The following is a 20946-nucleotide window of genomic DNA, read 5'->3' on the forward strand; positions in this document are numbered from 1 at the left end:
ACTGGAGCTCTGTTAGTGAAATATATTAATAGTACGCCCAAGTTTTCATTCAGTGGGTCCTTTAATAAGTATTTTTAGGTACTTACCGTAATGTCATCTCTGTGCTGGGTGCTACAGTTTTATGAAAAGACATTGACCTCCAGATAGGAGAACATGCACACTTGAAACTGTTGAATATTAATGTAAAGCAGTGGGCCCAAAACAAATAAGGTGTGTTTTTGTTTGTTTGTTTGTTCGAGATGGAGTCTTTCTCTGTTTCCAGGCTGGAGTGCAGTGGCGCGGTATCGGCTCACTTCAACCTCCACCTCCTAGGTTCAAGCAATTCTCCTGCCTCAGCCTCCCGAGTAGCTGGGACTACAGGCACACACCACCACGCCTGCCTAATTTTTGTATTTTTAGTAGAGATGGGGTTTCACCATGTTAGCCAGGATGGTCTCTATCTCTTGACCTCGTGATCTGCCTGCCTCGGCCTCCCAAAGTGCTGGGATTACAGGGATGAGCCACCAAGCCCAGCCCCATGATCTATACATAAGCTTATGTTCAAATATGTTTATTAGCACCGATGTACAATATTTGTTCTCCCTTTCTAACTTTTCTGGATTTCTCAGTTTGTAATTCCTCCTGAAACTTTTATGTGTGTGTGTATGTGTTTCTTGCATTAACATTTCTACTATGGTGAGACTCAAGACAATATCCTTACTTTATTGAGAGTGCAAGAAGATGTGGATTAGACCAGAAAAGCAGAACTTATTCCAATGATGCAAAATTTTTCTGACATCACCAGAGACGAGGTATTTCTTGGGAACACATTCTGCACCTAAACAGGAGCCTCTTTAAGCATCAGTTTTATCCTATTATAGCTATCTTCTTGGTGATTATTTTAACATATTATATAATTCTGCTTTTAAGAACTGTGTTCTGAAACAACAGAATGAAAGGGGGATGATTTCATTATTGTTATCGGTTTAAACGAATGACATGTATAAAAGCCCTTTATGTTGTGGCCCCAGACCAATGTTTGTATAGTTCCTTTTTTTTTTTTTTTTTTTTTTTTAAGACAGTCTTGCTCTGTGGCCCAGGTTGGGGGTTGGGGTGCAGTTGCCCCATCTTGGCTCACTGCAACCTCCGTCTCCCGGGTTCAAGCAATTCTCATATCTCAGCCTCCAGAGTAAGTGGGATTACAGAAGTGCACCACCACTCCAGGCTAATTTTATATTTTTAGTAGAGATGGGGTTTCACCATGCTGGCCAGGCTGGTCTCAAACTCCTGACCTCAAGTGATCCTCCCACCACGGTCTCCCAAAGTGCTGGGATTACAGGCATGAGTCACCATGCCCAGCCTATATTTGTATAGTTATTTTATCCAGTTTTGTAATTCATTTTATTCCCTCTGGTGTCATCCGTCTCTTTTGCTATTATCATTGTGTCCTTGCTACTTCTAACCCAGTGGATCTCCAAGCCTCCACCAAAAGACTTGGCACTGGACATGAGATGCTCTTAGATTGTATACACAGACACAGAATTAAACATTGGATCACTTAAACAGAAAAGTATGCCCTTTTCAACTTCATTTAAGCCTCCCCATCAGTTTGGAGTTAATATGTCTTTAACATCCCTCTAATGGCTAATTTTTCTCCTTTTTTTTTTTTTTTTTTTAAGACAGAGGCTATTGCCCAGGCTGGAGTGCAGTGGCGTGATCATGGCTTACTCAAGAAGTTGTAGCTTCAAACTCCTGGGCTTAAGCGATCCTCCCACCTCAGCCCCCACGTAGCTGGGCCTTATAGGCACATGCCACCATGCTCAGCTAATTTTTAAACTTTTTGTAGAGACAGAGTCTCATTATAGCCCAGTTTCATCTCAAACTCCTGGCCTCAAGTGATCGGCCCAGCTCAGCCTCCCAAAGTGGTGGAAATTACAGACATGAGCCACCATGCCCAGCCTAATTTTCCTTGGCCAGCCCTGTGACTCAGTCTTTGGCAAATAACATTATCTAGCTAGAATGTAATACGTTTTCTTTTCATTGTATTTATTTGTATGACAGCTTTCTACTTAAGATAAATGATTCTGGTTTTATGGTTATATGAGTGATACAAATTCTTTTTGAAATAAATTTATTTTGCTTAAAATTAAAATTAAAAGAAAAATTTAAGGATATGACGAAAATTGTGAAAGTGTACTCAGACAACTAAAGTTTGGGAAACACCACCCCAATGCAGTGAGCAGCTGGTTGAGAGAGCTGTTAAGGGAAGGTGGCTCCATGCCTTTCTTATGGAAAAAGTGGATGGACTTTTTGAGAACTTTTTCTGGTAAATTGAGGTTATTTCTACTGTTCTGTTATTGCAAAAGTAATTGCTTTGCCATTGAAAGCAACAGCAAACACCATAATTATTTTTGCACCAACCTAATATATTTTTGAAGTTGCTGGCAGTCTGCTTCCTAGTAAAGTTGAGCAAAAATCTCTTTCACCTCTATTGTTTTAGCCTTTTTTTTTTTTTTTTTTCTTTTTTTTACTAAGCAGGTAGATATTTTTTAATGAGCATGTTAGAGTCCCACTCCACCCTGCCACATGCAGTTTGGGGTAGTAGTCCCATGTGTAACTGAAGCCTCCATTGCTTCGTCAGTGTTCTACCTGCCAGCCTCTTCTGTGTGACAGCCCTTCAGATATATCCAGATGGTGCCCTGTTCCTCACATAATTATTTTGCACAGAGTTGAAGGACACCTGTCAGGGTCTCCAGACCCCTCATTATCCTGAGCACTTTCTTTTGAATGTACTCCAGCTTGTTATTGAATGTCTCTAATTTCACCCATAAATTGAACACAGTTTACTTATCCATTCGACAGATATTAATTGAACATCTGTCTGCTAGTCAATACTCTAGGTATAGAGATATGGCACTGAACAAAGCATGAATATCCTTGCCCTTGCAGAGCTTTCATCCTGGAAGGCAGATATAAATAACGTAATTCGGTAAATAGTATATTCTGGTTATAATTATTTGGATAGTGACTAATGCTAAAGCACGGAATATACTAATGAGATGGTCTGCTCAATACAGAATTTAGCAAGCCTCCTGTCTTTGGAGGTAGTCTTTTTCCAGATAGCCAAAGATCACATTAGATTAACTCTTGGCTTATCGTTAGTTTGCAGTCAGCTACAGACCACAGGATTTCCCCTTCTCCCTTAAGTGAAAATATATTAAATCAGAGTTCTGTCACTCCATGTTTTGAACTTAGACTTTATCCCTGTTAGATATTTTTGTTTGGGGGAACTTTGTACCACCAAACCAAGAGCTCTTCAAACCTTCATTCTCTTAGCCAATGTATATACTACCACTTCTTTGCTATATAATTGACTCTAAGACACCGTTGATTATAAAACACACTATTATTTGATGTACCATGAAGAAAGAAAAATGCACCAATTAAACTATAACTATCAGTAATTTTAGTTTTTACCCATGGCAAAAGCTCTTTTAGACATTTTAAGCATAAGTATTTCATTATATATCTCTCTTACATACATAAGAAAAGGAAATTAAATGAAATGAAGATATTTCTAAAAGTTCCTCACACTTAAGATCTGACTCTTGTGAATCACTTTTACAACTTAGAGCCCTCATTTCCCCATTTTTCCACATAATCTTCCTATGAGCAGTCAAGAGAATTGGTAATGCCGCATTTCTTAAGCAAGTGCTAGGGTTTTCTTCCACGTAGCTGACACCCATTCTGCTAAGTTTGAGACTGGGGCTTTCCTCATATTGCCAGAGGTTACCAATGGAAAGTTTTCAAGCAGCCACCAGGACTCATATTCTTTTCTTAAGTGATCCTTGAACAGTTTGTTGACTGAAACCTCAAGCACTCTGGGTTGTCCAGCCATGCCACATGGAAAATCAACCAACTTTGCACAGGTAATGATAAGCACATAACAATCACCACCTGGCCTACAGTATTGAAAGATACCGGGAGGATTTCCAAGACTTGTTATTGGGTTCAATTTTATAATTTATAAAGACACATTCACAAAAATGAAATGCTCACCTCTACTCATATTTGTAATCAACCACAACCTATGGACTTTTGTGTTTCACTTCAGTCATGCAAATATTATTTTTTAAATAAGCCTTAAAATTCCTTACATCGTCATTAATTTTTAGGTTTTCATTTTGCAAACTACGTTGCTGGATAATCAAGTAAAACTGCTGGGAAAGTATCAAAGTTCTTTATTTTTCTTGCATCATTTTTGAGAAAGAAAGCATATGCCTTTTTAACCAATAAAATAGATGCCATTGTACTTTTTAAAAATTGTTGACTTAAACATAAGAAATAAACCTATAAAACTCCTAGAAAAAAAAACAGAAGAAAAGCTTCATGACCCTGCACTTGGCAATGATTTCTTCCTTTTTTTTTTTTTTTTGTTGTTGTTGTTGTTGTTGTTGTTGTTTTTTTGAGATGGAGTTTCACTCTTCTCGCCCAGGCAGGAATGCAGTGACACGATAGCTCACTGCAACCTCCGCCTCCAGGGTTCAAGCAATGCTCCTGCCTCAGCCTCCCAAGTAGCTGAGATTACAGCCATCCGCCACCATGCCTGGTTAATTTTTGTATTTTTAGTAGAAATGGGATTTCACCATGTTGGCCAGGCTGGTCTCAAACTCCTGACCTCAGGTGATCCACCCGCTTCGGCCACTGAAAGTGCTGCGATTACAGGCATGAGCCACTCCGCCTGGCCTGACAATGATTTCTTGGATATGACACCAAAGCACAGGCACCAAAAGTAAAAATAGATAAATGGGACTATATCAAACTTAAAAGCTTTGGTGCATCAAAGGACACAGTCAACAGAGTGAAAAGTCAATATGTGGAATGGGAGAAAATAATTTCAAATCATACATCTGATAAGGGGTTAATGTCCAGAACATATAAATAACTCCTACAACTCAACAACAAAGAAACAACCCAATTTTTAAATGAGCAAAGGGTTTGAACAGACATTTCTCCAAATGGCCAAGAAGATGTGAAAAGATTCTCAATATCACTAATAATTAGAGGAATACATATCAAAATCACAATAAATTATCACCTTATACCTGTTAGAATAGCTACTATCAAAAAAAAACAAGCGTTAGTGAGAATGCGGAGAATTAGAACCCTTGTGCACTGTTGGTGGGAAGGTACAATAGTTGAGCCAGTATAGGAAACAATATAGAGTTTCCTCAAAAAATTATAAACAGAATTACCATATGATCTAGCAATCCCACTTCTGGGCATATATTTAAAATAATCAAAAGCAGGATCTCAAAGATTTATTTACACACCCATGTTAACAACAACATTATTCACAATAGTCAAGAGGTGGAAACAATCCACATGTTCATGACAGATGGATAAACAAAATGTGGTATATATATTCAATGGACTATTACTCAATCTTAAAAAGGAAGGAAATCTTGTAACATGCTACAGCGGGGATGAACCTTGAGGACATTACACTAAGTGAAATGAGTCAGTCACAAAAAGGCCTACAGTGTTGTAAAAATACAAGGAGGATTCCCAAGCCAAGGCACATCCCTTATTCTTAGAGTGAAGTTTACAATTTACGAAGACACACTTTCACAAAAATCAAGTGCTCACCTCTACTCATATTTTTTAAGTTATCAACCACAATCTATGGACTTTTGTGTCCATATGATTTTGTGTCAATATGATTCCTCTTATATGAGGCACCTAACGCAGTCAAATTCATAGCAAAAGAAAGTGGAATGATGGTTACCAGGGTCTGAGGACAGGAAGTAATGGATAGTTGTTTAATGGGTATAGGGTTTTACTTTTTCAAGCTGAAAAAGTTCTGGAGATTTGTTTCACAATAATGCATGTATACTTAACACTACTGAACTGTACACTAAAAAATGGTTAAAATGACAAAATTTTGTTTTTACTACAATTTTTATACATGTTAACATATATTATGTATCTTTTTATTATAGTAAAACATACATGACATGAAATTTACCATTTTAACTATCAGTAAGTGTACAGTTCAGTGACGTTACATACATTCACTTTGTTGTGCAGCCATTACTACAATCCGACTCCAAATGACATTTAATTGGGTGGTGAAGGGGTTACTATGGAACTAAAATAATGAAATAAAATTAATTACTAACTGCTGAGTATCTGGTAAAAATACAGAACAATTGAAATACTTTCAAATAATGGATATGCAGTAGCATCTTAAGTGCCTCTTTGAACTTCCTAAGTGCCTTTTTTGTGTGGGCTTTTGCAGTTCTTCACTATCTGGGATGATGGTAAGATTGCAAAGAACAGAGTGTTGACCTGCCTAAATTTCCCGGAAGTCTAACCCAAAAGTAACCCAAAGCTCCAGGAGGGTGGACTTTTCCCAACCCTGAGTTCTTGATTTCTGGAGTTTCCTTCCAACCAGTGATGCCAAGGTAGATGAGGTGAGGCAACATGAGGCATATGCCCTGACAGTGACTTCAAACAAGTCAGCAAGAGCAGCAAGACCAGCAGTATGCAGAAGTCCTCCCAAGCCCACAAGCTCATGTGAACTTTTCTGAATAAAAGCCACATTCTTCTCCTTCATTAAATCATTATTAGTGGTACAGTCTTCTCCCAAATTTCTTTCCGGATTTCATTCAAAGATGGAGCTAATTAATTCCCATGTAGTTCCACCTCTCAGTATTTTTTCTTCATTTGCAACATGGCTTTTTCTCATTGTAATATCATTAAAATGAGGAACATGCAGTGGAGCCTTATGCTAGAGACTCCTGAAGTGAATATGACCTTTAACTCTATTTATTTGGATTCTCACTATGTTCTTAACCATCCCCACTTCCATGATCAAAAGAATTTTTACAAATTCCACGTCACTGCCTATGTTTTTCTCCGTTCTGTCTCTTTTCTCCAAAGCCTAGATAATGTGAACAATTGTTCCTGAAATTGCTAGCCTAACTTTTTTTATTTCCACCAGCTAATCTCGATTGCTTGCCTCTTTTTATGCAATAACTTCATTTCTTAATTCTCCTTATGGGCAGTATTTCCAATTTAACATAGTGACCTAAGGAACATGCTAGACACAGAAAGGCATGAATACGATAGGTTCCTTACCTTAAGAAATTCTCTAACAACCAAGACACATAAACAAATAACTATAATACAATCTGATAAGGGCACCAGTAGTAGGACATGCAGCTCAGAGGAAGGAATAATTAACTCAGGCTGGGAGAATAGGGAAGGAAATGAAGGTCTGGTGGCATGAAACAGAGTGGCAGGTTCAGAAATTCCAAGTCCTTCCAGCATCCCAAAGCAAGACATGTAAGAGAAAGACTAACACGAGCGGAGGCTGAATCAAGAGGCAGAGGCCAGACTTTGAAGATTCTTTTGTATCACGCTAAGGCATTTCCACTTCCTGCAGTAAATAATTTTCTTTAAATTTTTTAAGGATTAGTATATAATTCTAAAAATAAGTTTAGGTTATGTTTCATTCCTTAGTCTTAAGAGTTGCTTCCATTTTGTTACAGTTTTTCAGTTCCTTTGTTTAGAAATCAGAGTTGATAGTCAAAATACTAAAGAGTAAAATCAAATGAATCACAGAATTGCCACACCAACAAGCAGAGCTGGGCTGTTTACAAGGAAGTCCAGCTGTTTCTTCAAAGTCCAGGATCATTCTCTTTGTTTTCATTCCTATTCATAATGATGAAGAAAATATATTGTAAGTAAAATATTAATTTAAATCCAAAAGAGGGTGAAAATTGGAGGAAGTGGACCCTTCCTGGTTTATATAACTTTTCCGTTGAGCGCTTATTTTAGTTTTCGAAGTTGGCATGAATACCCACTGATGGTGGATTTGTTTCATCTCATGGATACTAATGTAAGGGGAGGAGGGGATTTCCTCTGGCCCTTCCTCCTCATCTGCTTCTTAGCCTCCTTCCTGTGCTCAGGCAATCAGCAGCAGTTCTTTGCTGGACACCACTCACCACACTGACAGAGGTCAACAGCCCACTAGGCCCATATCTAGAATTAATTTCATGTGTCTTGTTACTTAAGAGCTAATCAAAATGCAAGTCTATTTCTAGATATTACTTCTTGATTGTTTTTCATACAATGAGAAATACTGTAACAAATAAAGTTGTTATTTAAATTAATACTGCTGGCACATTAAGAACATTTTCCCAAATAGCACACTCTTTTCCTTTTACTATTCTAAAGTCTGTACAGATAGTGCTATTCTATAGTTTCTACAGATTTGCTCTCCTTCAAGGAATGGTTTAATTGCAAATCAATTTTTCATTCAAATTTCCACTACGCTTAGAATTTTTATTTATTAAAGAGAACTACTGGATATTTTTACTTTTTCATTCACCTTTACTCAAGCATTTACATGAGTGCCATGAGAAATTACATGTTTACCTTCCCAGATAAACTTAAAACACAGTGCTTTGAAAGAGTAATTAGAAATAAGAAAGCACTTGGCAAGTTCTGCTTAATAAATGCCATTTCTCCCATTTTAAACTATTAGATTATTATGAATTTTATTTTTAAGAGATTATGCATGTTGGCTGGGAGCGGTGGCTCACACCTATAATCCCAACACTTTGGGAAGCCAAGGCAGAAGGCTTGCTTGAGCTCAGGAGTTTGAGATCAGCCTAGGCAACATGGTAAAACCTCGCCTCTAAAAAAGTACAAAACTTAGCCAGGTGTGGTGGCACGCACCTATAGTCCCAGCTACGTGGAAGGATTGCGTGAGCCCAGGAGGTGGAGGCTACAGTGAGCCACGATCGTGTCACTACACTCCAGCCTGGGGGACAGAGTGAGACCCTCTCTCAAAAAAGAAAAAAAGAAAAGAAATTATGCATCTCATCTTGTTCAGTCATAAAAATGGCTGGCTCTTCAAATTATTGTATCTCTTATGTATATCTTCAATATCTATTAATGGAAATATAGTCACTCAAATGAAATCCTAAAAAATGAAAGTGCTTTAATTGAAAAAACTCATTGTATTTCTGCTTTAGACATAGTGGTGATATTATGTATCTACTAATTTTTAAGGTCACTTTTCCTTTTTTCTGAAATGACTTTAAAAATGTAGAAATACATGTTAATGTAAATTTATCTGAGATTAAGCCATTAGAGATGTTTGTTTGTTTGTTTGTTTGTTTGTTTGTTTGTAGAGACAGCGTCCTACTATGTTCCTGCTATGTTGCTCAGGCTGGTCTCAAACTCCTGGGCTCAAACAGTCTTCCTGCTTCAGCCTTCCAAAGTGCTGGGATTACAGGCATGTGCCACTGCACCTGACCAAGATCTTTTCCTATTCATTAGTATTATCACACATAGGTAGAAATAATGTATAATTCAATTTTAAGAATGTGCAAATTTCTCTTTGCTTTTGATATTCCAGCTTCATCAAACCCAGAAGTCATCAAGATAAATTCAATTCTAGACATAATAACAAAAGTGGAAGACTATTATCTTAAAGGATATATTGTCGGGGCTATTCATCCTGTTATACAACCTGTGGGGCAGCGAAAACACCTACCTGCAAGTTACCTATACAGAGTGGTGCTATCGCGCTTGAAATTAAGGTAAGCATGCTGTTCAAAAAAGAGGCAGGTGTGGGTGACAGTTCTCTTTGTCTAAAAGAAAAACAAAAGTTTTGAATCAAGTGACAGAGAATAAAGGACACTAAAGGGGTTTTAGTTTAAAGCACATTTTCCAGCAGTGGAACCTGGATTGAAGCAAGGAAATTTTACACCTCCTTCCTTAAAACTCCTGATTGATTTTTGCTTCTCGCAGACAAATGTGTCCTAAGTGAGAATGTCAATGAACAAAGGGAAAGCAAAATAGATTCCAGAGGCACCTGGAAGCTCCTGTAGCCACTTCAGCAGACGCAGGAGTAGCAGTGAGCTACAGATACTAACACTAGGCTAAAGAGCTGAGCAGACCTACCAAGTCCACTTTCACTAAGCTTTCTGACTGTCCAACATTGTTTTATTAATAGTGGCAACATAAACTATCTCTACATTCTAAAACTTTTTTTTTTCAAGACAGCGTTTCACTCTTGTTGCCCAAGCTGGAGTGCAATGGCACCATCTCAGCTCACTGCAACCTCTGCCTCCCGGGTTCAAGCGATTCTCCTGCCTCAGCCTCCCCAGTAGTTGAGATTACAGGCTTCTGCCACCACAGCCAGCTAATTTTTTGTATTTTTAGTAGAGATAGGGTTTCACCAAGTTAGCCAGGCTGGTCTCGAACTCCTGACCTCAGGTGATTCACCCACCTCGGACTCCCAAAGTCCTGGGATTCCAGGCGTGAGCCACTGCACCCGGCCCATTCTAAAACTGTTAACAACAGAAAGGCCTACTATGACAAGTTCTCACATATTGGACAGACCTCCTGTTAACCTTTCTCCAAAACTGAATTGAAAAGCTAACAATTGCAGTGTTTTTTATTTTAATAGCTACTTTCCAAACAATACTGCAACCATTTTTGCCAGCCTAGACTGTGAATTTGATAGTTTTCATGGTCAAATACTGTTGTTCTTTCAATGAAGAATAAAAATAACCAAATATCTTAGATTAACATATTTAATTTTTTTTTTACACAACCCTTCAACTAATATGTTACTTAATGACAGGGATGCATTCTAAGAAGTGTATCCTCAGGCTGTTTTGTCATTGTGTGAACATCATAGAGTGCACTTACACAAACCTGGATGGTACAGCCTACTATGCACCTAGGCTAGATGGTCTAGCCTATTGCTCTGAGGCTACAAACCTATACAGTCTGTTACCGACTGAATACTGTAAGCAATGGTAACACAATAATAAGTATTTGTGTGGCTAAACATACCTAAAGATAGAAAAGGTACAGTAAAAATATGTTACTCTATAATCTTATGGGACCACCGCTGTATATGCAATCCATTGTTGAGAGAAACATCATTATGCAGTGCATGACTGTATATCCAAACCATCCTAAAGACCAGGGGAAAAACTATGTTTTCTCTTTATAGTGATGGATCAACAACAATCACTTTATGAGCGGGCTAAGCAGAGAAGGGAAAAAATGAAATTAGAGGAAAACTAAGAAAATAGGAAAATTTCAAGAAACAAGAAAGGGCCTTAAAAAAATTCCAGGTGTGATTTTAAGGAACACTATCTCCCATAGAGTAATTGCCTACTTTAACATGTCTGGCAGGGTGTGCACAGGCTTCAGCTTTCACTAGAATATGAAGCCTCATCAGATGTTTACTAGTTCAAGCATTACTAAGCAAACATGACATTTTTGCACAGTAGTAATGCTTATGTCCTAATTACAAATCTTATCAACCATGTGTGAATTATCTTTTCTGCTTTTAGGATTACTTCAGACAGACTTAGCAGTACCCTGGCAAGGCTAAGAATAAGCAAAGAAAAAAGATCAGAAAAGAAGGAAAAGGGAAAAGGGCAATATTTATTGGCATTAAATGGAATTTTTACTTCTGCTTTTGTTCGATAAGATATAACAACAATCTGAAATTATTTCTTATAACTTTTATTAAAACTACAGACATGAAGTTTTTCTTTCTAAATTACAATTTAAATTAATAGCAGTTCAAAATAAGGAAATTTGAGTTAGTAGAAGTTATTGTGTTTTTCTGGTATTTTTTAATAAGAAGATAGCCATCAGGCTTGAAATAACAAAAAATTATTACCTTGACCCTGTTTGTGAGTTGCTCACTCATTTTCACTGAGCATATTAGCTGAAAAACAGCAACTGGCCTCCAACCATGAACATATTTCCTCTGTTACAGCCCAAAGAATTCGGCAGCACCCAGTGGACAAAGACGCCCAAGGCTTGTGATTGAGGAATGTCCCCTAACTTCTGAGGGACAAACAAATGACACAGCAAAAGAACTGATAGAAAAGGTACTAAATGTATGCACTTTTTCATGGGATATTGAGAAACATTTGGTATTTCATCTTCATCAGTTTCCTTTTTTACCCTAAAAAGAATAAGGAAATGACAGGCAACATTTCTACCAGAATTTAAAATGTATCGAAGTACTTGTGCCAATTGTAAAGAGTTTAAAACAGAAATACAGTCCAGTGAAACAAAAGGGACAATCAGAACTAAATTTAACCAAATATAAGAAGTTTAATGACAAACTTGATGAAATAAAATAGAGGAACAACCATTATTTAATGAAGGCTGTTGGGAAAGTAGACAATTGTTCTGCAGAGAATAAATTCCACAGTTCAGATGAGATAAAGAGGTAATTTTTTAATATAAAAAAAAGAAAACAGAAAAAGTAAATATATTCAATGAATAGATTAAGGAGTTTGAGTATATAAATATAATTTAACTGTACTAGGAGAACTAAGCTTAAAAAAGAAGAATCAAAGAGAAATCAGCAACAGACGTGTCCTATGGAGCTTCATTTTCAAAATATACATTACAGGAAAGGAATACAAATCCATGAAAGTAATATGCAATCTTAAGTGGACAGAGACCATGGACAGCAAATGTAAAAGAAAGAAACGTCAATAATTAGGAGACAGTTGGTAACAGGTTCAACCTAATAATGTTTAATGTAATAAAAACTGAGAACTAATACCTCACCAGTATTAAACTGGGAAATTTAATTAAAATCCAGTATTGCAAAGCTTTAAGACAAGTTAAGGCCAGGTGTGGTGGCTCACACCTGTAATCCCAATACTTTGGGAGGCCAAGGCAGGAGGATCACTTAAGGCCAGGAGTTCCAAGACCAGCCTAGGCAACATAGTAAGACCTCCAACTCTACAAAAACTGAAAAAAAAAAAATCAGCTGGATGTGGTGGCATATGCCTATAGTACCATGTACTTAGGAGGGTAAAACAGGAGGATCACCTGAGCCCAGAAGTGAGCCTGCAGTGAGCTGTGATCAAGCCACTAAAATCCAGCCTGGGTGACGGAGCAAGACTCTATCTCTAATAATAACAATAATAATAATAATAACAACAACAACAAAGAAAAGCTAACATTCATAGTACAACTGGCATTGTAACAAATTAATGCAGCATTCTTGAATATCTAGTTAGTAAGAAGAATCATAAATCCTGTTTTGCCTTTTGTTGTTGTTGTTGTTAAAGAAAATAGGCTGGAGTATAGTGGCACAATCATAGCTCACTGCAGTCTCCAACTCTTGAACTCAAGCAATTCTCCTGCCTTAGCCACCCTGGTAGCTGGGATTGTAGGCATGTGACACCACGCCCAACCAATTTTTTTATTTTGTAAAGACAGGAGTCTGTGTTGCCCAGGCTAGTCTTAAACTCCTGGGCTCAAGCGATCCTACTGCCGTGGCCTCCCAAAGTGCTGGGATTATAGGTGTGAGCCACCATGCCTGGCCATAAATCCCATTTTATTTTTTAATCCCCTCCTTAGGAACTGATTGTAAGAAAATAATTGAAAGGGGGAAAAAAACATTTTTATACAAAGATATTTAATCAACAGTGAATAAGGGTCCAAATTCTCAATAACTGGAAGACTTTGAAAGAAACAATGATGGATTAATATAATAGAATATTTTATAGGCATTAAACATGACAACTATATTGACTGTCAAGAAAAGTCTATACAATATAACTTAATTGAAATTTAAATGAAAAGTTAAATGCTGTATGTATACTGATTAAAACAAAAAAGTTGTACATTCATAAATACTCTAAATTGATGGGATTTTATGATGAAAGGTGTTTCTTTTCCATTGCATTGACATATTTATAAGGTTTTACTTTTTATTTAAATACATACAGCTAAAATCTAAGGCATTTCCTTTCAGGTAAGAAACTGGAATGTGTTCACTTGTTTCTCTAGTTGTTTCCAAGCGTTAAATACCATGCATGTAATATCTGTGGTTTGGGGATAGCCAGTTATAGTTGCTAATGATTATTTCCCATTTAGGTACAAAGTCACTATTCAATAGGGGTTTTTAGGAATAGTCTTTGAGACTAAATTTTATTAACAAACTACATATATTGCTTATTAGTACTATTCTGGGAAATTTTTTTTTCTGGTAATAAATCCACGCCAGCAAATTTCTTTTGAAAACAAAAATGTAGCTACTAATTTAGTCTTAATAGATCACCATCAGAGCCTTTGTTTTGCATGTGACTTCCTGGACACAGTTACAGATCTATTTAAACAGGAAAGTACTGTTATTTCAGCAATTCGAGTAACAGGGTTATTTCATTAAGAGAAAAGCTTCAGGAAACATAGCACATGAAATATTTGAGCATTGCTCCCAGTAAGAACAAGAGCCTGAGATGAATTGCCAAATATTTTTGAGCAGCTGCCTTGTGTAAAGAGTTGGTTGTTGAACAGCTAACTTTTAAGTCAAGTTCTAACATTATACCAGTGGTCACTCTAATTTTAAAATTAGGTTTACAAGTATTTTTCTCAGAATTTTAAACTAAAAATAACATTTTAAAAATATCAATCCTCCAACTTAAAAAATCGGGAAAAAAATACTATATTTGTTACCAGTCCTTTCCAGATAAAATTTCCAAGTAATAGAAAAAAGCTTTTCTGTATCTTTTCACTCAAATCAGCTAATAAGACCTAGAGGAAGCACTGGCGACAAATTCACCCATTTCTACCTGCAGAATGCCGTATCTCTATCCCTCCCTCTCCTTCTCTCCCAGGACAACTGATATAAAGGAAAACTGGTGGTTGTTTTAAATTGTTATAATCTCAATATGTTAATTCATAGAAACAAATGATATTTCACCAGCCCTAGTCCCTTGTCCTAGCTCCACACACCCACACTCTCCCCCCTCTCAGAATTCTTCTGCCTCACAAGCTGGAGCTGAGTGAATTAAGTTGCCCCCATTGACTGGGCATTGCTCTCTGTTCTGCCCCAGTTCTTCCTGGCTTTTCTCATTCCATTTCATTCTGACTCTAAATGTTTGCATTTGCAACCTCCATCATAATTCTTTCTTCTCCTCCCAGGTAACATTTACAACATTTAATTTAAATATTTAAAACAGTAGCCATATAAAAAACATTGCTATTTCTTCATTTAACTAATTTAACAAGTACTCATAGAGCACCTATGAATACAAAACACTGCAATACAAAGAAGAATAAGACATAGTCCCCTATGTCAGGCTTCAAAGGAGCTGCCAGTTGAACACATGAAAAAGACAAATAGAACAAAGAAACGAAGTAAAAGCAGAGAGGAACATGCCTTAGGTTTTTGGCTGTTACATTTAAACAAAAGCTAAATCTTACAGATATGTCAATGGGAAAAGTGCTAAATGTAAAAATAAGCATTCTTAAGTTCTCGAAATTATTTCACTGGTATTATATTATATGCTTCAGAATCCTATTCTTTAACTGGTAGGATTGAATCTAATCCTATGTATTTGGCCCAGATGGGAGACAATAGCATAAAGACGTAAGCCGATCAGAAAGCTTTGTAAGAGTAGTGGTATGAATTGGGCTTATGCTTTATACCTACACATTTGTCAAGCATCGGTCTTTTAACATTTTTCTTTGTCACCGTCATATAAACAAAACTAAAACCTCTTCCAAGAAATCCCTAAAATTAACATTACCAAATACATCTTCATTAACAAAGAAAAGCTTTATTAATTTAAAAGCAAAATATATATAGTTCTATATACATGTAGTTTATAGTTAACTAATTTAACAAGTACTTATAGAGCACCTATGAGTACAAAACACTGCAATACAAAGAAGAATAAGACATAGTCCTCTATGTCAGCCTTCAAAGGAGCTGCCGGTTGAACACATGAAGAAGACAAATAGAACAAAGACTCTTTTAATTAATTTAAATTAAATTTAAAAGCAAAATACATGTAGTTTTGCTTTTAAACTAATAAAGCTCTTCTTTGTTAATGAAGATGTATTTGGTAATGTTATTTTTAGGGATTTCCTGGAATAGATTTTAATTTTGCTCCAACTGGAGACATCATTGTTAAATGGTCTGTAAAAATCATGCTACAAAATTATTAGTTCTTCCCAAACAGTGGCCCTTCAGAGAAAAATAATTCCTGTTTTCATAATTTATAAAGTATGTTTGGTTCTGTTTGAAGGTCATGATGATCATGTGGCATGGTCTTGGGGGCAGTGCTATTTTACAGGTGATTCATTAGTTTATGAATGAGTCTTTTGTTACTGGTCAGGTTACTCCATCTTCTAGTGGATCTCCTCAATAAGCCTAAAGGTTAATTGATAAAGTAATCAATGAAAATAGAGTTTATATTTTGTTCTGCCATCTCTTTTTAAATATCAGATTAATGTCGCTGCTAAAAGAGGAATGAAATTTGTTGGATTCATATCACAGCATTATTCTCCATCTAAAATCTGCAATGGAACCAACCATGATGGAGATATAGAATCGATGCTACATGTGAGACACGGTTCAGATGAAAACTGCAGAAGTTGGAATGAAGGGACATTAAGTGGGCAATCATCTGAAAGTGGAATTGAGGAAGAACTTCATCATGAAAGTGGACACTATCAAATGGAACAAAATGGCAGCCCTAGTTCCTCTAAATCAAGAAAGGAAGAAGGTAATAGACAAGATTAGTAGAAAGAGAATATACTACAGTTTAGATTAAGCAAAATACGTTTTTGAGGTCTTCTTTTAGAAATATGAGGCAAAGTAAATTGCTAAAGATTATAATGACTAAATGAACTAATGCAAACTTGTCATGATTTTTAAAAATTATTACAGCCAGCAATAAGGCATGGCAGTTTTTTAGACAGTTGTTTCTGGCAGCACATACAATGCCATCCACATAATGAAACTTTGTGTTGAAGATTGGTTTCTATTTAGTCATCCAAAACTCCCTTGTAAATTGGAGGCCGTACATGTGTACCAAATAAGTGAGTCTATTAAGTCTAAAAAGCTGTTCTGATTTATGTTTGTACTAATAAACAGCGTGTGAGAATTTTCATTTTGGCCTTTCCCATTTCATGGATGCTTTTCACCTTTGAAATTAATTGGCTTTCTTTGATCATCAATTAGAATGTGAAACTGGCACATCATGATGAAACAATTAATATAACAATAGTGCCTGCATCCTAAAATAACTTTGAACAACAGTTGTATTCTTCTGTGCCAGCTAGCAAGTCTTCCCAAGAAATTGAATATTTTATTCATGCATTTGGGACTGTTCAAATTTTTCTGATACCTTTGTGGGCATGCTTTAAAAAAGCACTATCAGAGAAAAGCAAAGGCTACATATACCTTAGCATTAACAACATGGGCTCTGGAATCAGATACCTCAATTTCTTTATAAAAAGGGGTAATAGTAAGAACTCCCTCACTGAGTTGTTGTGGGAAGTAAATAAGAAATGTCTACAAAGTGTTTAACCCAGTGCCTGGTACAGAATAAGCTCTATATTAACTGCTATTAACTGATCCTTCAGTCGGTGTTGGCACTGGAGGAGCACGCCTTGGTGTCAGGCTTTCTGGGTTATGTTTTGATGTGCTTAGCATCCTATACATGGCAGAGATTCATTTAGCCATATAAGTTCCACCTCCTGAAGAAATAACTGGGAGCATTTACCAACTTAGATCGCACCCGTCTCCACCACCATCACCACCACCCTCCTCTTTTCTCACTCATTCCCTAGCTAACAATGTCCCTGATTTTTTTGCAATGTAAAACTTATAGGAATGTATATTAGTCTGTTCTCATGCTGCAAATAAAGAAATACCTGAGACTGGATAATTTATAAAGGAAAGAGGTTTAATTGACTCATAGTCCAGCATGGCTGGAGAGGCCTTGGGAAACTGACAACCATGGCAGAAGGGAAAGCAAACATGTCCTTCTTCACGTGAGAAGAAGGGAAAGCAAACATGTCCTTCTTCAGTGAGAACTAACTCACTGCTATTAGAACAGGATGGGGGAAACCGCCCCCATGACTCAACTGTCACTATCTGATCCCTCCCACAACATGTGGGGATTATGGGAACTACAATTCAGGATGAGATTTGGGTGGGGACACAGCCAAACCATATCAGAATGTAATAGTGAACAAGAGGTATTGGAATTACGGTCAGAGAGGTATTCACTATCTTCCACCCATTCCTACCTTTACACTCCATGTGAGTTCCCACCCTTACTTTGAGCAAATCAGATGTCTATTTCTATTTCTTTAAGTTCTAAATCCAATATGGTACTTAATGTAACTGTCAATCTTTAGATTCTCTCTCTCAATATTTTTAAACTACATACTTCTCAATAACTTTTCTGTAGTAGTGGTTCTTAATTAGAAGAGGGAGAATGGGGGTAGCAAGAATTCACAAAAGGCCTCTTTGAGTGTCTGGTGAAATCCATGGAATCTAGATACTTTTGTCTGTCATACAGGTGATGTTAAACTTCCTAAAACACAAACGTAGGTGTGGATCCATTGACCCCACGTTAAGAATTTGCCAATTCCTAATAAAGCAGAAGATATGATCCAGCATTTCCATGTCTATTCTAGAGTCACTCTCACATGTGTCCAAGAAGATATAAAGTTTATAATAACAAAAAAACTGGAAATAATACATATGTCCACCAAAAGGAGACTAGAACATTGGCATACTATGTAGCAGTTAAAATAAATGAATAAGATCTATATGGTTATTTACATTTTAAAGGCATGTTGAACAAAAAGTCAATTCATATCTACAGTAGAATACCACTTTTAAAAAATTTTTCAAACTGTAAAATGTTACATATCATTTATGGGTATATTAGTGTGTATTAAAAGATTAAAAGCTTGCATGAGAATGATAAACACCAACTTCATTATAGTACTTATTTCCAGAGAACAGAATTAGAGGATACTACATAGTAGCCTCAACTGTATCCATTTCTCATTTCTTTGAAAAAATAGTCTGAAGCAAATATAGCATAATATTGACATTTGATTAAGCTGAGTGCTTGTTTGTATGCTTGGAATATCTCATGATTACTGAAAAGAATTAGGAATCTTTGATCAACAAAATTATAATTTTCCCCTTTTTTCTCCTTCTGAATGTCTAGCCTCAGACAACAAACTGTATACAGTCTTCAATGTTTTTGATGATGATTCAACCTCCTTGGCCTATCAGGAAGGCATCCTGTCAATGAAAGTAACAAGAAAAGGATCAGTCATTAGTACACTTGATGCTGATTGGCTGGAGTTAACTACCTTTTATTATAAACAAGGCTTGTCTTTAATTGATTCTTTTGTATTCTGGGAAACATCTAAAGGTAAGTTTTATGTTAATGATATTTTATATCTGAAGAATTTGAACTTGTATCAAAATCAGTGAAAATGTTTTTACCTCTCAAGTTCTATGGCTGAAAGGACAGACACCATTCCTAAGGAAATAAATTCCAGCTGTTACACAGATACATAAGCTTTAATTTAAAAGCTTAAAGCTCCTTCAGCACAATGGACACTTAAGGAGGGTGGGCAGAATTATAACATAAAATGTTCGCTGTTGGGTTGTAATTGGGAAACCACCGTGTGATTGAGGAGAATTTTCCAAATAAGATGTACTATAATAGTCCAAATGGGAAGTTTATGATGGCATTTCATGGTTACTATTCATATTTATTACATTATCCCAATTTTGAACGCTATCTACCATGTTTATAGTCAGTCTATACCTGATTCTTTCTATAATTTGTATAGAAAAGTCATCTTTGGTTTAGAAAGTGACGTTGGCTTTGTTCTTATTTCCGTCTTCCCCTTGTCTTTCATCCCTCTGTAGCCTTTCTCATTTAGTTACAATGGAGTATGTAATTATTTGTGTCTATCACGAAAACAAAGACAAACTATAACATATTATCAAAAATGACTTTCTAGAAAATTTTTTTCAGAGATGAGTGTTAAAAAAAGAAAAAGGAGGCCAGGCGCGGTGGCTTAAGCCTGTAATCCCAGCACTTTGGGAGGCCGAGACGGGCGGATCACGAGGTCAGGAAATCGAGACCATCCTGGCTAACACGGTGAAACCCTGTCTCTACTAAAAAAATACAAAAAACTAGCTGGGCGAGGTGGCAGGAGCCTGTAGTCCCAGCCACTCGGGAGGCTGAGGCAGGAGAATGGCCTAAACCCAGGAGGCGGAGCTTGCAGTGAGCTGAGATCCGGCCACTGCACTGCAGCCTGGGCGACAGAGCAAGACTCCGTCTCAAAAAAAAGAAAAAAAAAGAAAAAGGAAAGGTAGTAATGACACTAGAAAAATGCATTAGGAAAGGTGAAGGTTATGAAATCCAGGATAATTAGGAACTCAACTCTGTGAGGTTAGAGGAAAGAATTAAAAACAAATAAGATCTCCCTGTACCTTACTACTGTTAAATCAGCCTAGTATTACCTTAACTGCTCCAACTAAAGACTTTGGATGATATTTTAAATTATCAGGAGTCATGTTCCAATAGGCCCTTTTAACTAGCAGTATTAAGGACCAAACCCATTGGAGCACCCCAGAAATATAACACCTTGCAGAGTGCTTGGCACATAGCAGGTGCTTAATAAATATTTCTTAGTATTTTTCAGTAGGCCAGGCACCGTGGCTCACACCTGTAATCCCAGCACTTTGGGAGGCCAAGGCAGGCAGATTGCTTAAGTCCAGGAGTTCGAGACTAGCCTGGGCAATATGACGAAACCTCATCTCTACAAATAATGCAAAAAGTTAGTCAGGCATGGTGGCAGCCACCTGTATTCCCAGCTACCCAGAAGGCTGATGTGGGAGGATCACCTGAGCCCAGGGAGGTCAAGGCTGCAGTGAGCTGTCATTGTACCCACAACATTCTAGCCTGGGTGACAGAGTAAGACCCTGTCTCAAAAAAAAAAAAATACATATATATGTGTGTGTGTGTGTGTGTGTGTGTGTGTGTGTGTGTGTGTATAAATTAAAAATATTTCTTAGCATTTTTTGGTTATTGGAAGCTTCTTCCACTTGGTCTT

The 20946-nt window shown here is 36.9% G+C and overlaps 1 protein-coding gene and 1 long non-coding RNA gene across 4 annotated transcripts in view; one reads left to right on the forward strand and one right to left on the reverse strand.

Moving 5' to 3' along the window:
- The window catches only part of RFTN2 (raftlin family member 2), a 94194-nt gene that overhangs the window by 21053 nt on the left and 52195 nt on the right, over nt 1-20946 (forward strand). For 2 of the 3 annotated variants that reach the window (XM_010381632.2, XM_030916514.1), the window contains exons 2-5: nt 9413-9596; nt 11804-11918; nt 16289-16568; nt 19038-19247. In XM_010381632.2, the coding sequence (XP_010379934.1) occupies nt 9413-9596; nt 11804-11918; nt 16289-16568; nt 19038-19247 (789 nt within the window). The remainder of the gene's footprint in view (nt 1-9412; nt 9597-11803; nt 11919-16288; nt 16569-19037; nt 19248-20946) is intronic. The other variant, XM_030916515.1, reaches the window with a different exon arrangement.
- Nucleotides 5286-11886, reverse strand: LOC115893220. Its single transcript, XR_004053196.1, has 3 exons — nt 11705-11886; nt 9551-9647; nt 5286-7698 (listed from the first exon to the last, which is right to left on the reverse strand). It is a non-coding gene; the product is annotated as an uncharacterized LOC115893220 (long non-coding RNA).

The sequence above is a fragment of the Rhinopithecus roxellana genome, chromosome 14 (genome assembly GCF_007565055.1).
Source record: "Rhinopithecus roxellana isolate Shanxi Qingling chromosome 14, ASM756505v1, whole genome shotgun sequence".
NCBI classification, from domain to species: Eukaryota; Metazoa; Chordata; class Mammalia; order Primates; family Cercopithecidae; genus Rhinopithecus; species Rhinopithecus roxellana.